Source organism: Caretta caretta, chromosome 11 (genome assembly GCF_965140235.1).
Source record: "Caretta caretta isolate rCarCar2 chromosome 11, rCarCar1.hap1, whole genome shotgun sequence".
NCBI lineage: Eukaryota > Metazoa > Chordata > Testudines > Cheloniidae > Caretta > Caretta caretta.
Genome location: NC_134216.1, coordinates 2,370,217 through 2,386,954, shown reverse-complemented (window position 1 = coordinate 2,386,954; position 16,738 = coordinate 2,370,217). Strand labels below are relative to the sequence as shown.

At 58.6% G+C, this 16,738-nt stretch overlaps 2 protein-coding genes across 5 annotated transcripts in view; both read right to left on the bottom strand.

Moving 5' to 3' along the window:
- Positions 1-16,738, bottom strand: part of ARPC2 (actin related protein 2/3 complex subunit 2) — a 308,635-nt gene that overhangs the window by 184,833 nt on the left and 107,064 nt on the right. The window lies entirely within an intron of this gene.
- On the bottom strand, positions 6,780-16,521 carry RNF25 (ring finger protein 25). Of its 3 annotated transcripts, none has more exons than XM_048868729.2 (10): positions 16,438-16,521; positions 13,696-13,770; positions 12,997-13,099; positions 12,826-12,893; positions 10,541-10,610; positions 10,307-10,378; positions 9,926-10,066; positions 9,243-9,332; positions 7,997-8,131; positions 6,780-7,555 (listed from the first exon to the last, which is right to left on the bottom strand). In XM_048868729.2, exons 1-10 carry the CDS (start codon positions 16,485-16,487, stop codon positions 6,794-6,796), a joined length of 1,566 nt encoding a protein of 521 aa, XP_048724686.2. In that variant the 5' UTR covers positions 16,488-16,521; the 3' UTR covers positions 6,780-6,793. The 3 variants fall into 3 exon arrangements, with proteins under 3 accessions (XP_048724686.2, XP_074973793.1, XP_048724687.2); XM_075117692.1 differs by having other exon boundaries at positions 13,677-13,770; positions 16,438-16,491; XM_048868730.2 differs by lacking the exon at positions 9,243-9,332.

Below are 16,738 nucleotides of genomic sequence, written 5' to 3'. Positions count from 1 at the left end.
AACAAGAAGACAGTTCCTGTCCCAGAGCGCTCGCAGGCGAACAGTCTTTGCCCCAAGGAGCTCGCAGCCAAAGCATGTCTGCTGTGCCTAGGAAATGAGTGCCCTCTGATCTTCACTGGCACAGACTTGGTCACTGCGTGCGCTCACAATAAGGGCACGGTCCAGCACCTGTTAAGTTCGTGGGAATCTTTCCATCCCCATCAGCGGATCAAGCTCCAAGACAGGCTCTTTCTGACTCACGTGAGCTGTCCCTGCTGTAGTATTATCTCCATTTTATTGAGGGGGGAAACAGAGGCACAGGGAAACGAGGTAGAGGGCTGCTCTAGCCTCATTTTCAAGCCTAGCCCGAGCCCACCTGACCCTGAGTGGGTTGAGTCGTTTTCAGACCCAGCCGGAACCTGAGTCTGCACCACCTGTGCTGGGGACTTCCCACTCCCCATGCCGGGATCCGTCTCTGGCGCACCCCTGCCCGTTCCTGCGGCCGCCACCTCGCTGCACTGGGCGTGTGGCGAAGCAAGAGACGTTGCGACTCCTCAGCACGCAGCAAAGGGAGGTGGCAGCGGCCAGCAGGAGTGGGGCAAGCTGCAGCCGCGCCAGGCAGGAGGTGGTGATGAGAGGCACGGGTTGTTTTCTGACCCAGCCTACACCCAGCGCCTGTAGGCGGCTCCTGTCTGGGTTGAGTCGGCTTGCGAGGGTATAAGGGGAAGTAACTTGCCCAAGGCCACGTGGTCGGTTAGCATCCGAGCTGGGATTAGAACTATGGTCTTCCTGGCTCCAGGGCCCCCGGCATTGCCCTCTCCAGAGGAGGCCTGCTGCCAGCTGGCGAGAGCCTGATGGGCAGAACATTTAGGGTCACCTAAGGCCTGAGCAGAAGCCCACTGAAATGCACCTATGATCTTCAGTGGGCGGGTGCTCCTTGTACCCTCTGGGTTTGATCTCTGTCTCCCTGTGTAGCTGAGCTGTGTGCATGGTGGGGGGGGGAGATGTGCTGTGTGGGTCTGGCACACGCCATGGGAATGCTTCCCAGTAACATACCTGCTGGACCCCTTGTCCGGTGCCCCCTCTCCGCTCGGAGAGGCAGCTCCTGCCGGAAATACCGAGGTCACTTCCGTCTTCACTGGCGCGAAGCTTGTTGGGTGCCTGGAGCAGGAGCTCCCCGTGGAGACGCAGCACTTCAGTGACACCATCGGCCTCATCCTGGAACCGCTCTCTGGGCAGCTGGGACACCATTTTCAGGTGTGGTGAGGGGCGGGCCAGGCCTGTGGGGGAGCGAGGAAGACCCAGGATAACATTGCTAGTGTCCCCCCACTTCCTGGGCCCTTCCGTTGACCCCGCTCGCAGGGACCCTCGCCTGGGGGTCTCAGCTAAGCCCTGCTCAGAGGGGATCGGCTGTCTCAGCTGTGACTGGTTCAGTCGCCCGGACCCCCAGTCTGAGCATTCTGCTTTGGTGTAGCCGTTCCTCTTGGACTGTGACACTCCTCTGAGCACAGTGCACAGGGAAGATGGTGTGTGAGAGAGACAGACATTTTGGGGTTCAACCCAGACCAGTGAAGAGCTATGTCACCACCTGCCCTGCCACTCTGGTACCTTCACTGCAGAGCTGCTGTATCTCACAGCCCTGCTGCCAAGCATGCAGCTTCCACCGCCTGTTACTTTTTGCAGAAGGACCCCGACGCCCTCCTGGTCCCGAATTTCCCCAGCCCATCTGCCTGCAACGTCCAGCCCTCTCCCTGAACACACACAAGTTAAGTTCGTTGCTCCTTTAAAGGGTCAACTTACTGCAGCTCATTAGTTGAACTGGGGTTTGCCCCACACGCTTATTTCAATCACAGCATTAACTTGGTTTACAGTGTATTAAATGAAGAGACCTAGAGTTGCATGATACCCGTGAAGACAGGAGGGAGACAAGCAAAGAAAAGTAGAAATTCCCTTTTACAACTAAAACTTCAGCAAGTCACAGTCTTTGCCCAAGCAGGTTTCTGTCCCCAGGGACCTCAACCCCCTTGGCTGAAGGGCCCAACGTTGTGAGATTTCAAGAGCTCTGGGCCCTGGAATCCCCCAAGTGATGGCCAACGACGAGGGTCTCTCCCCTTCTTTTTTATAGCCCAGTAAATGTTTGAGGTGTATTCTTTGACCCGTAAGCCCAACCCACATGTGTTTCTTCTTTGGGGGTGGAGACACCACAGTGTCTTCCCAAGGTCCATTGACCCTACTTCCATAGAGGCCCCCAAGGGTCCTGTGCTGAATCACCCCACTCAACATCAGGGGGTGTCTGATGGAGACCTGCCATGTACCCTGTGCTCCCTCCTCCCTCACACGAACCCAGCAGAGAAGCAGCCGTCCAGGTCCGTACACAGCCACTGGGTCTGTGGGCAGCGGTGCAGCCTGGTTGTGCCTAACAGCGGGGTCCTGCGTTGCTGGACCTGGATATCAGCGCCCGCCTGGGGGCCTGGCTGTCTGCACAACGGATTCTCCTGCACCACCCCGGCCGGCAGGATGCAGACTTTGCTCTGGGCCCGGGAAGAGAGCACCGGGGACGCTGTCAGGGGGAAGCTGACCAGCTCCCTGCAGTGGAGAGGTGCCCGACTGGCACTCGTTACCAGTCCAGCCCGCCCGACGCCCTTGTGATCTGCAGGGTGCTGCACGCCCAGGCCCCTGAGCACGTGCACCGAGATCTCTCTACAATCGGCATCATCCTGGCTAATGTGATGGAGACGGGCTCTGCCTGGAGCTCTCCCCCTGCAATCCCAAGATGTAGCCGCATCCTAATGGCTGCCCAGTGCCCGACCTCGTCACGTTCAGCCGCTCAGAGCCCGGCTGTCGCTGTGTTAACAACAGGCCAAGCCTTGCCTTTTCGACCTGCCCTCTGCCCAGCTGTGCAGGGTCGATGGGCCAAATGCAGGTAACTGTTTACATCAACATAGCGACCGCCAGGGGAAGCAGCCCTGTGTCTTTGGAGTCGGTCTCAGGATTTCCTTACGAGTGGTGGACGGGTCAGGAGTGGCTCACTCAGAGCGCCTGTAAAGAAAGAGCCCTGGGGTGAGGAAAACTTAGTTGCATCCTGGCTCGGGGGGTGACAGCTCCGGTTGCAAGCGCTGTGGGGCAGGGACCCGGCTGGGGCGTCTGTGCAGTGCCCGCCCCCACGGGCAGGCTGGCTGAGCCTCTCGGGGCTTGAGAGGCAGGGCCCGCGGGGACGCTGCTGCCCAGCTGTCTCCACGCAGAGCCGAGTCCTTGCAGTGGCTGCTTTCCTCTCAACCTCCCCCCTCCCAGCTGGGCCCCTCCCATGCTGGAGCCCCCAGGTGTGTCTGCACAACACGAGCAGCTCCGATGTTCACGCCACAGGCTTTAAACATGGCTACTCGTTTGCACGTTGGCGACGCCTTTCAGCCAGGGCTGGCCACACGGTAAGCCTCACCCAGCCCTAGGAGGCAGGTTGCTGTGATTACACCCATTTCGCAGCTGGGGAAACAGAGGCACAGAGCGGCACTGTGGCTTGCCCAAGATCACCATACACGCCTGGGGCAGAGTTAAGTTAAGGACAGAACTGCCGCATCCCACTGCCCCGTGCCCTGCTCTCATCACCAGACAACTCTGGTTAACGTGTGTCCGGCTGCTCTGTATTCGGGGTCAGTGCGAGAGCTGCCTGGCTCCTGGGAGGCCTAGGCAGCTTGCTGCAGAGGGAGAGCGGAGCTGTCCCTCCTGCCAGCACAGGAATCACGGGGTGCAACCCTCCAGCTGCAGTCTGAGAATTTACCACTTACCCCGCCAGATAGTTCAGTGACAGGCAGCCGCTCCAGCTGCCCCTGGCTCCTGCCAAGTTCACGTCCAACATTTAAGCATAGATTTTTTTAAATCTAAAAGCCCCCCCGCCCACAATGGGGAATGTCTCTCACCCTCCTTTTGTTCCACACCCCCCCCCCCACTCCCGCAGAGGATGGCTCCTGGTTCTGATCAGCATGTTAAGAAAAGTCACCTTTTCTAGGAACCTTTTTCGTGTGAATGAGACGGATCAATTCCCTGCCCTCCTAGATCACGGGATTCCCTGGCTGGCCATAAAGAATATTCCCAAGGGGGCTGTGGAGGTTTGAACAGCAAAACTTAAAGCACCTGGTTTCCAAGAGAGAGAACCAGCTTCAAGCTACAGGTACTTGGGCGGGGGGGGGACACAAGCTGAGTAGCAGGGGGTTAAATTCTGCTCTCCGCTCTGCAGCAGGAGACAAGAGGATGGCAGAGCAGGATTTGGTCCTGTTTTTTACTGCGGTGGAAATTCCTTTCTCTGGTGGCTCACACACCGTCCAGCTTCTCGTGCTGAGCATCTGAGCTAAAACCGGGTCTGTGGTCTGTGCAAACCCAGGTGCCGAGTCTTTTAATTGCATCAAGGCCACTGAATGTCACTGCGGAATGGGAAATAGGTCAGCGCTGCACCAGAGAATCTCTCTGTTCAAACAGGCTTTGGGACACTGTCACGTGCTCTGCCCAGAGAAGTGAGGAAGATGAAGGTTCACTAGGACAAGAATCAGAGGACAAAAAATTGGGATCAAGGGTCTTAACACCTGCCCCCTCCCCATAGACTTCACTGGCTGCCCTGCTGTTCCGTCAAAGGGGAGACGTAAGTTCTCTTTAACGACAGGCAGAACCATCCCAGGAGAGGGATGAGAACATAACGCTCAGATTTGCTGAGAGGGCTGGAGAGATGAGCAAACGGTTGCGAATAACTGAAATAATCCAATTTGATCACAGACTAGAGAGTCCCTCAAGTCAAGTCCCACGCAACCTGGCTAGGGCCTAATCCCAGGGACCAGGAAGCCCAGGCTGGAGTAGTACCGATGTGACGAAGTGGGACTGTTCTTAATGTTTCCTCTGAATAGTGTGGGGGTGCCTCAGTTTCCCCTAGGCAGTTCTTAAGTATCTAGGTGGTGGGGTAAGGGTGTATGATCATTGCAGAGCCCTAGAGGGCATGTGTGTGCAGGAGTCTGGACACAGAGAATGGCCGACACCCTGTTTCCTGGCAACTGATGGCCTGGGCCCTTCCCCCCCTGCAAGGTGAGAGCTGAAGGGTTGGAGAACAAAGGAATCAGGTGACCTCCTGGCCCGGGAAAGGAACAAAGCCCAGAGGAGGAGGGGCTGGAGGGGTTTTTCAGTTTGGGGCTGGCTGGGACATGGAGTGAAGTGCAGACGTGGTTGTCTGGCTCACTGCCCCCCAAAATGGACCCAGCTGAGGGGTCCCGTTCTCTGCACCTGCAAGCTCTGTTTTAGACCATGTTCCTGTCGTCTAATAAACCTTCTGTTTTACTGGCTGGCTGAGAGTCACGTCTGACTGCGAAGTTGGGGTGCAGGACCCTCTGGCTTCCCCAGGAGCCCCACCTGAGCGGACTCGCTGTGGGAAGCGCACGGAGGGGCAGAGGATGCTGAATGCTCCGAGGTCAGACCCAGGAAGGTGGAAGCTGTGTGAGCTGCGTGTCCTGAAGACAGGCTGCTCACAGGAAGGCGACTGCCCCAGAGTCCTGACTGGCTTCATGGGGAGCAGTTCCAGAGCATCGCCCAGGGACTCCGTGACAGTACCAACCAGCAGGGGCAAGCGTGGATTAATGTTTACAGAGGGGTTGTTCATTGGGATACCATGGGGAGCTGGTCTTGGGCTGGAGTAACGCCCCCCCCCCTCATCCCCCAAGGGATGGCTTGGCTCACAGGGACTGGAGAGTGCTGAGAAAAGCTGTGGTAGGAGGCAGTCCTCAGAGGGAAGACAATAGCCATTAAGCACATGAAGCCTGGAGCACCAGGGGGCGTTCACTGTGGTCTATACAGGGATGTTTACAAGGAGGGGAGGAGAACCGGTTCTGATCGGTGAGCAAGCAGAAAAGGGGGTGACGCTGGAAAAGGGACAGGCCAAGCCCCTTTTGAATATGATCAACAGGGAAATGGAACCAATGGCAGGACCTGGAAGAACCCAAAGCACTAGAACCCCCATGGCCCAGGCGGCTCGAAGCTATTGGAGCTGGACCAAGTCGAGCTCTGAGTAGTCGGGGGTGGGGGCTGTCAGTAAAGCGACGCTCCCAGCTCAAGAGGAACGGTAGTGCTATCCCGGGGGGAGCTGACCCCATAGCAAGCAGCTGGAGTTCACCCTCAGGAGAGCCCAGGACACGAGAGCTGGGATTCTCCCCGCGCCCTGGCCTTGCTCGCTGGCACTGAGCGGGGCCTGGCTTCCTGCGGCCGTTCTGCTCCGTGGGACAGTCCCACCCTCACTTCAGCTCTAGTATTGCTGCTGACAGCATCGCAGATCCAGGCAGGGCTAGCAGCAGGGCCACTGTCCCTGCTCAGAGGAGCCAGTCTAGGCTGGCCTCGGGGCAGAGCCTGAAGCATGGGGAAGACCCTGCGTAGCCCTTATGTAGATGGCTGCAGTCAAGCGGCATCTGGCTACTCCTGGGTCCTGCCTTCAAGGCCAAGAGAGGGATTTTGCCTGCCCAGGACTAACCAGGCGATAGATTGACAATCTGCCAAGAGACCCTGCAACGCAGCCATTAGTAACCGCACCTGCCGCTGGTTTACTAAGACGTGAGTCCACTTCCCCCACCCCCACCACGTGCCCAGCTCATCACACCCTCACTGTGTTCCTCTCCAGAAAGTGTTTTACCCACGAAGAGGTGTCCTGTGCCAGCCACCCACACCCACGGAGAGATCTGGGCTGGCCCGTCTCCTGGGAAACGGAGGCGGACAGCTGATATTCCAATAGACTCTTTATTGTTCTCCCCAGGAAAGGCCCCCCCTGCACCAGCCCCTGCCCCCCCCCACCCTGCTAGGAGCCATCCTCCTTCACTTGGCCATGGGGGTCTCTCCTTGCACTGGGCATGAATGCCCCTCGCCCCTGTGGCACCCTGGGATAGGAACTACGCTCCCTGCCCCGGGATTTCTCCCATCTCCCACAGTCCCAGGTTCTGTGATGGCCCTGCCAGCTGGTGGGGCTCCTGGGGTCACGCTGGTTTAGTGCCCGGTTTTCCTTCTCCCTGCTCTGGGTCTCAGCTCCCTGCTCCGGCGTCCAACTCCCCACAGCGGGATGCTCCTCTTTCAAGTCCAGTGCCCCTCTCCCGGGCAAGATGCCATCAGGGCCCGACTCTTTCCTACCAACAAAGGTAGCCACTCTGCCTCTGCCGTGCGGCTTAGGGAACTCCTGGCTATATCCCACACTGGGTCTCTGGCTCCTGTCCTCCCTCCGTTCGGGTCTCCAGTCGAAACCGCCGGGTCCCCCAGAGCCACGGAGAAAGCGGTAAGTTTCCGTAGCTGCTGCTTGTGGGTTGCTGTACGGCTGCCTGCCCTGGCCTCGGAATCCCGGCCTCTCCCCTCGGTGCCTCTCTCTCTTGCTCTGGTGCTCCAGGGGGACAGATGCTTTTGCCAGCTGCCCGGGTTCTCTCCCCAGAGCTAGAGCTCGGGGATGGCTGGCAGGCTCCGCAGCACGTTCTGGGGCCGGTGGTTGGCAGAGCTGCCCAGTGGCAGCCATGGCATTTTCAGGAGTCAGCAGCTCAGCGGCGGCTCCGTGGCCAGGATCAGCAGCCGCTGGAGGCTGAGAGAGAAAAGAGCCAATGGTGAGGAGAGGGCCTGGCCTGTCAGGCCACCTGACTCCTGCTTTTCTTTAGGGAAAGGCCCCGCGGCTGCTGCCCCAGGCCCAGCTGCCACAAGCACACCCCACACCCACTACAGTCCCAGCACCAGGCAGCCCTTGGTCGTTCCTCTGCGCCGGGTCACCCGCCCCCAGTCACAATCTGGGACCTGAAACCCACCCGCCCGACTGCTCTCTGGCATGCTGGAACATCACACGGCAGCAGGCAAAGGATCCTGCCGTGCCCCCATAGCAAGCAGGAGCTCCGGAAGGCAGGAACAGCAGAGCCCTGCGCCCCATTCCCTGCACACGCGGCCAGAGCCCGCAGCCCAGAGCCGCTCCTGCACCACATCAGGGCGGCACTGGAGAGCTCCCGGCAATGTCCGGCCCTGAGGAGCCGCGTACCGCCTGGAGGGTGATGAAGTAGCGGTTTCTCTCTGCCTCGGGGTCAATGATCCCGCCCTTCTGTTGCTGCCTTTGGTAGATTATCTGCAGTTCCTCTCGGGTCTGTAGCGCCTTTGCATCAGGCCTGTATGGCTCCTGGGGGAGAGGGGGTCGGGTGCGTTAGTGCTGAGCTCTGTCAATATCCAGCCTGGCAGAGCGGCTGCTCCCAGATGGGTAAATCACCCAACTCACACGCCTGCAAGGCTACTGACCCCAGGCTACTGACCGGGGCATTCAGCTAGACCTGGGAGCCCAGGTCTCCCTCTGTCCCGAGCCAGCAGCCTAGTGACCCACGCGTGCTCCCCTGCAGCAACTGGCATTGGCCTCCTCTGTGTTAGTCGGACACAGGGTAGCCACAGGCAGAGACAGCAGACTGAACCAGCTGAACCGCAGTCCGGTCATGCCTGTGTCCCTGCGAGGGGCCTGGAGAGCCGGCAGAGTCTACATGAGCCAACAAGAATTAGAGACTTACTGAAGGGAAGCTGCAATTCTTTCTAAGTGCAGCCTAGAAATCAGAGCAGCAAAAGCCCGAGCGGCCCATCTGTCCCATCCCCCAGAGCCAGGGCAGGATCACTTCCTCCAATTTGTGCCCTAGGGCTTTGGCCTGTTGGATCTTAACTTACTGAAGCGACAGGACCTCCGTCCCGCCCCTTGGGAGAAGGCTCTAGTGAGTGCAGGAAGATTCCCGAAATTGAGCCACGTTTCCTTGGCTTACTCCCATCCCATTAACCCTGCAGTTTGGATGGGCCGGAGGCTCTTTGGGGCAGGGCCCCAGCCTCGTCCTCTCCCCAGGGACAGCAGCACCCTTCCCTCTCCAGGGTGTTTATACCCATCAGACACAAGCGGACCTGTTCCCCTCCCAGAGGCAGGTCACCTGGCTACATCAGAAAAGCAAACAGTAACCATGGGATGCGGCTGGGCACGCCTCTCTGTCCATTCCCAGCCCAAGGAAGATGGGGGCTGCACTCAGCGGGAAAGGGGAAGAGTTTACATAAGGACTGTCCAGTTGCTATGAGGTGGATGCATTTAAGGCCAAATGTTAACGTGAACAGTGAGTATCTGCCAAGTTCTAGCAAATACCCAGCAGAAGCAGCCAGAAGCCCTGGGGCGTGCGAGTGCTTGGGGAGGCCCTTGAAGTGTGCCTCAGGGACCCCCCAAACACTCCCTCCCAGATCTGTGGGTGGGGTTCCAGCTAGGGACTTCTTACCACCGGGTGCTGAGGGGGGGGCGCTGCCCGCAGAGCGGAGAGGTCGTAGATTAGTGTTTCCCGGCAGACGGGGCACTGCACTCCGACTCCCTGCAGGGAGAAGAGAGAGCTGGCACACAGCCCCATCGCACTAACTCCCCCTGCCCCTCCAGGAAATGAACCCCCAGGTTCTTTGAGTCCCAGGCTTCCCCAGGCACTGCTCTAGTGGGGCAGAGGATGCCTGGCTGCCCAGCTGTCTATCCTTAGCTTTAGTGCTCATATGGCTTTTGCAGCACTGCAATAGCCTTGCTGAGTGTTGTAATTCCCACGCCAAATGCACCAGGGGATTCCTGGTTTGGCTGGCTGGTAGTTTGGTCAATTTATGCCACCAGGGCATGCTGGGAGTTGTAGTCTAACAGCTGATTAATAACTTTAAAGGAGCTGGTTAGAACCAATAAAGCCTTAAATGGCTCAGGTTGCCCGTACCCGAGGGACTGTCTCTCTTCACAGACACTACTGGGCAATGTGTGTTGGCTGAGATGGCCCTAGCTTGACAGCGGGGGCTGTTCTCAGGACACTGGCTGTGAGGGGTCTTGGACCTGTTTTCTGGGCACTGGTGCTATTTAGTCCACACTTTGTGTGACTGGCCTGGGAGAGCAAGGCCTCCTCTATGTGACACCTGGGAGAGGCCCAGGCCCTCTTACCTGCTTGGAAGGAGGTGCCAGGTGCTGCTCTCTCTCTTCCTGTTGCACATGAATTTCCTCCTCCATGTGCTGGGCGTAGCGAGCCAGGCAGTGAGAGTGGAAATAGTGGTAGCACTGAGTCTTTGTGAACGCTTCTCTCTCCTGTACAACGAGATGAGGCCATTTGGAAGGAGCCCTGTGTGTGCCCCACGGCGCCCTCCCCTGGTGAGAGGGCCTTCCACTAATGCTCCACCCTCAGCTGGGTCTGATTCAGATACATCTGCTCCCAGGGCCCTCCCCTCTATCAGCCCTGGGCTACAGGCTGCCAGTCCCTCCCCCAATGCACCCCATTTCTCTCCCTAGCAGACCGCAGGGCCACACACTGATTGCAGGGGTTCCTACCTGGAAGCCATAGAGACAGATCACGCACTGGCCATGAGGAATGTTGTTGTCGGTGAGAATTTCCTTCCCTTTCTATAGAAGAGGGAGAACAAACACTTTACCCACCCAAAGCACCAGGTGGGTGTAGGCTCTGACCCAACCAACCCACATGCAGAGACCTGGCGAGCGTGTGTCAATATTGGCCTGTATCTAGCACCACGCCCAGCCCACCCCAGGCCTCCCCATCTCTCTTACCTCAATCAGTTCATACAGCACGGCTGTCCCGAGCCCAGCCCCCGCAACTTGTCCCAAGGTCTGGGAAATCCTGGAACGAAGAGGCAGAAACCCATGACTAAGGAGGGGATGTGCTAACTCCTCGTGAACTGCAGCATTAAGACGGGAACAGCCGCTATCATACAGTGGGTGAGGTGGCTGAGACAGCCACTGGATTGGTCAAAAGCAATGCCAAGTTGGGTATAGAAACCATGTGCTCCAATGTGGTTAACGTGCTCAGACCCTTCCCCCTCTCACCTACCCATCCCCCCTGGTGCGGGGGGGGCAGAGGAAGAGGAGTCCCATTAGAACAGGTCTGAGGCACCAGGCTTTTGGCTCCTACCTACTGCCTGGATTCTTTGGTACACACATGCCCTTCGCCAAGGCCGACACCAGGGAAGATTCTCTACTCAACACAGCCTGCCTGTAACCAGCTAACCCGCTCAGCATTTTAGTCCCACCAAGTCTGCCGCTAACCCAACTTCCGCTGCATTCACTGGTGATAAGGCAGAGAAACTAAAACCAGGCCAAACACCCAGGGTTAGATTCAGTGGGATCTGAATCACAGAATATCAGGGTTGGAAGGGACCTCAGGAGGTCATCTAGTCCAACCCCCTGCTCAAAGCAGGACCAAACCCCAACTAAATCATCCCAGCCAGGGCTTTGTCAAGCCTGACCTTAAAAACTTCTAAGGAAGGAGATTCTACCACCTCCCTAGGTAACGCATTCCAGTGTTTCACCACCCTCCTAGTGAAAAAGTTTTTCCTAATATCCAACCTAAACCTCCCCCACTGCAACTTGAGACCATTACTCCTCGTCCTGTCCTCTTCTACCACTGAGAATAGTCTAGAACCATCCTCTCTGGAACCACCTCTCAGGTAGTTGAAAGCAGCTATCAAATCCCCCTCATTCTTCTCTTCTGCAGACTAAACAATCCCAGTTCCCCCAGCCTCTCCTCATAACTCATGTGTTCCAGACCCCTAATCATTTTTGTTGCCCTTCGCTGGACTCTTTCCAATTTATCCACATCCTTCTTGTAGTGTGGGGCCCAAAACTAGACACAGTACTCCAGATGAGGCCTCACCAATGTCGAATAGAGGGGGACGATCACGTCCCTCGATCTGCTGGCAATGCCCCTACTTATACATCCCAAAATGCCATTGGCCTTCTTGGCAACAAGGGCACACTGCTGACTCATATCCAGCTTCTCGTCCACTGTCAACCCAGGTCCTTTTCCGCAGAACTGCTGCCTAGCCATTCGGTCCCTAGTCTGTAGCAGTGCATTGGGTTCTTCCGTCCTAAGTGCAGGACCCTGCACTTATCCTTATTGAACCTCATCAGATTTCTTTTGGCCCAATCCTCCAATTTGCCTAGGTCCCTCTGTATCCTATCCCTGCCCTCCAGTGTATCTACCACTCCTCCCAGTTTAGTATCATCCGCAAATTTGCTGAGAGTGCAATCCACACCATCCTCCAGATCATTTATGAAGATATTGAACAAAACCGGCCCCAGGACCGACCCCTGGGGCACTCCACTTGACACCGGCTGCCAACTAGACATGGAGCCATTGATCACTACCCGTTAAGCCCGACAATCTAGCCAACTTTCTACCCACCTTTATAGTGCATTCATCCAGCCCATACTTCTTTAACTTGCTGACAAAAATACTGTGGGAGACCGTGTCAAAAGCTTTGCTAAAGTCAAGAAACAATACATCCACTGCTTTCCCTTCATCCACAGAACCAGTAATCTCATCATAGAAAGCCATTAGATTAGTCAGGCATGACCTTCCCTTGGTGAATCCATGCTGACTGTTCCTGATCACTTTCCTCTCATGTAAGTGCTTCAGGATTGATTCTTTGAGCCTTGTTCTGGCAGCAAAAGACTATCCAAATCTCACCACACCTGTGCACAACCATCTGGGACCGGGGAGGGAAGGACACAGGAGCTGCCGGAGTGGACAAGGACAAGGCCAGTTGCTTCAGAAGATGCAAGAGATTCCCCTAGGGGACAATGATGGAATAATGGGTGGAATTTTCTTCCTAGCCCCAGGCAGCTGGTGGCTGGTCGTGCACAGAAGCAGGACAGTTCAGTGGCCTTTATTTATTTTCTATCCAGGCCGATGCAGCTCTGGATGACAGACAGAGCGATTCCATGTATCTGAGGGAAAAGGGGGTATTTATGTTTCCCACCCCCAGCTGGAATGCGGGAAGTTTCCTCCCTCCTGTGTCTCGAGGGCAGGTGGAAACCCCTTCCCTAGCACTCACTTCTGGATCTGCTCATCTGACAGCCCCCGCGGATTCCGGATCGAGATTTTCGGCACTTCATTGGGATACTAGAAAGAAACAAATCCAGGGATGAATGGGGCCCAAAGTCCTGCCCTGCCCCTCCCTGTGAAGCGTGGCTGCGCTCCTGGGGGTCAGGCACTGTGACCTTACCTGTGGGGGCACAGAGAGCACAAGTGTGAAGCAGACGTACTGAGAGTCCTGATCCTCCGCGGTCGCAGGGTGCAGGGTAATGCAGATTTCCCAGGGCGCTGACCTGTGGGGGCATGGAGGCTGAGGGGAAGCGTCCAGCTATCACGTGAGGAATATTAATGAGGCATAGACGGTGCAGCGAGGGGGAAGTGGGCTGCATATTGCCACAGCAGCACAAACCTTCCAGGCAAGCCCCATGGGGCTGAAAAGTGGGTACAGTGCATGGAGTGCAGCAGAGAGGAGACCATCAGGCTGAGCGTGCCTGCCCCGCCCCAGCAGGGGAACCGCTCATTGGGATGGGGCCAAAGTGCACTAACAGCTCAGGAAAAGGAGCCGCTAGGAACGAGGGTGGAGATTGGCAGTAGCTCAGGTACGAGCCAGGGAGCTCAGTGCGCCAGCATAGGACTAAAGACAGCAGAACCCCCTCTCAGTGAACATTCAATCTGGACACGACCATTGGAACCTTATTCTCAGCTCACCAGGGCTTTGAATCCCAAGTGCAGAATCCACAGTTGGACACCCGTAACATCTGTGTACACAAGCCAGTCCAAGGATTGCTCCCAGTACCACTGCTCTGAGATCAGACTTCTGAGATAAACATACACCAAAATGGTAAAATCTCACCCCTCAGAATCTGGTACCTGGTAATAGCACAAATACCTGCCATTTCCTCGAGACACCTGCAGCTCGTCCAGGTATATGGACTCCAAGACCTCCACTTCTGATGGCAAAGCCCTGAGAACAGAGAAGGGACATCACACAGAGCTGCTCTCCCTCGTTCATTCATGACTCCCTCCTCCTCTTCCTCCCTGAGCAATGCACAGATCTGCTTAGGACCTTATACAGCAGAAGCATCTCCCAAACTCCCAATTTACACATAGAAATAATACTGTGGAAATTTGTTTTAAAGAGATACTGTCCAGGTAAACATGATGTGGAAGGCAGCAGGGTCTAGTGGAAAGAACAACAGGCTAGGACTCAGAAAACCTGTGTTCTGTTCCTGGTTCTGCCACTGACCAGTTGTGTGACCTTTGGCAAGTTACTTCCCTTGTCTGGGCCCGTCTTCTCTCCTTCCTTTGTCAGTGTTCCCCATTTATTTAGCAAACTCTTCAAGGGGTGAGGTCTCTTTCTTGTTTCGGAACTACAGTAATGCACATGATAGATAAATTACAAACATTTATTTATCAAAACAAAAAGGAGTACTTGTGGCACCTTAGAGACTAACCAGTTTATTTGAGCATAAGCTTTCGTGAGCTACAGCTCACTTCATCGGATGCATATGAGTATGTATCCGATGAAGTGAGCTGTAGCTCACGAAAGCTTATGCTCAAATCAACTGGTTAGTCTCTAAGGTGCCACAAGTACTCCTTTTCGTTTTGCGAATACAGACTAACACGGCTGTTACTCTGAAACCTGCCATTTATTTATCAGATTATTAAAAGTGAAGGAATTTTGAAAACTTCTTTTTTTATTGAATTTTCTTTACAGGACTCTCAAATCTAACATTTGATTCAGCTGTGTTTCCATGTCAGACTCTAAACTGTAACATCAGAGTCGCAAACAAAGCACAAGCATGTTTATTTGTTTAAAAATAACAGATGTATTTGAAAATTTTAAGAACTATCTTTTTGCTTTACGTTTAAAGTTTGGGGCAAATTTCAGTTGACAGGATCTCTATAGACATAGCTATTTCATTCTTCTCCTGTGGCTGCATTATCTCCAGCTAGGACCACCTCACATCTGGAATTAAGGAGGCTGGGGCCAGGTCATTATTCAGATGGGAGGCTGCCAAGAAAGCTCCGGTGATCCAATACCCAGGAAGGGGTCTCCGAGGGGAGCCGCTAAAGTTGCTGCATGCAGGGCACTGTGCTGCCAGCACCCCCGTCTCTCAGATAAAACACGTCCCAGATCACTCGGAGATTATAGCCCCTCCACCCATCTCACAAGAACAGGCAAATTAGGAGACCACATTTTTAAAGTGCCTTTCGTCTCTGGAAGCCAGAATGTGTAATCGCATCCCAGCAAACTGCGCCCTGACCGCGAAGGAGGGAAGGGATCCAGGGAGGCAACAACCCAACCGAAGTCCCAGCCTGCAAAGCTGGGACGTGGCACAACAGGGGCAGTGGGGCGGAGGGGGGGTTGGAAGTGGCACGGCCAGGGCAGCGGGGGAAGGCCCGGGGGGGGGGGGAGGGCGCGGCCAGGGCAGCGGGGGAAGGCCCGGGGGGGGGGGGAGGGCGCGGCCAGGGCAGCGGGGGAAGGCCCGGGGGGGGGGGGGGAGGGCGCGGCCAGGGCAGCGGGGGAAGGCCCGGGGGGGGGGGGAGGGCGCGGCCAGGGCAGCGGGGGAAGGCCCGGGGGGGGGGGGAGGGCGCGGCCAGGGCAGCGGGGGAAGGCCCGGGGGGGGGGGGAGGGCGCGGCCAGGGCAGCGGGGGAAGGCCCGGGGGGGGGGGAGGGCGCGGCCAGGGCAGCGGGGGAAGGCCCGGGGGGGGGGGGAGGGCGCGGCCAGGGCAGCGGGGGAAGGCCCGGGGGGGGGGGGGAAGGCCCGGGGGGGGGGGGGAGGGCGCGGCCAGGGCAGCGGGGGAAGGCCCGGGGGGGGGGGAGGGCGCGGCCAGGGCAGCGGGGGAAGGCCCGGGGGGGGGGGAGGGCGCGGCCAGGGCAGCGGGGGAAGGCCCGGGGGGGGGGGGGAGGGCGCGGCCAGGGCAGCGGGGGAAGGCCCGGGGGGGGGGGGAGGGCGCGGCCAGGGCAGCGGGGGAAGGCCCGGGGGGGGGGGAGGGCGCGGCCAGGGCAGCGGGGGAAGGCCGGGGGGGGGGGGAGGGCGCGGCCAGGGCAGCGGGGGAAGGCCCGGGGGGGGGGAGGGCGCGGCCAGGGCAGCGGGGGAAGGCCCGGGGGGGGGGGAGGGCGCGGCCAGGGCAGCGGGGGAAGGCCCGGGCGGGGGGGAGGGCGCGGCCAGGGCAGCGGGGGAAGGCCCGGGGGGGGGGAGGGCGCGGCCAGGGCAGCGGGGGAGGCAGCCGGGGGGGGGAGGGCGCGGCCAGGGCAGCGGGGGAGGCAGCCGGGGGGGGGAGGGCGCGGCCAGGGCAGCGGGGGAGGCAGCCGGGGAAGGCCCGGGGGGGGGGGGGAGGGCGCGGCCAGGGCAGCGGGGGAGGCAGCCGGGGGGGGGGGGGGAGGGCGCGGCCAGGGCAGCGGGGGAGGCAGCCGGGGGAGGCCCGGGGGGGGGGGGCGAGGCCGGGGAGTGGCTGCAGGAGGAAATGGGGGGGGGCGCAGGGGATCGGGCTCGCTGGGGGGCTCCGCGAAAGGGCGGGGCTGCCTGGCAGCGGGCTGAGGCCCGGGGCCCCGTAGGGGGAGGGGGCTAGAGACGGGGGGAGCCCGGGTCCCCCCGTCTCGGCCCGCGCCCATCGCCATGGTTACCAGTCGGCCGCCGCCGCCTCCTCCTCCTCTCTCTCGCTGGCCGCCGCCATCTGCCCCGCCTGCCCCGGAAGCGGAAGTGCGCGGAGGCCCCGGCGGAAGGGCAGCCCAGGCGGGCGGTTGCTAAGCGACGCGGGCGCGGCGGGTCCTCGGGGTCCTGGCGCTGCGCGGTGCCTGCGGCGGCGCCTGTGTAAAGAGGCGGCCTGGAGCCCCCCCGCCGGCCCCGCCCCGGGACAGACCGGGCCGCGGGGTCCCTGCGGCGGGGTGTCGGGGCCGGGGCCGGGCCTGGCCGCCTTTCCGCCCG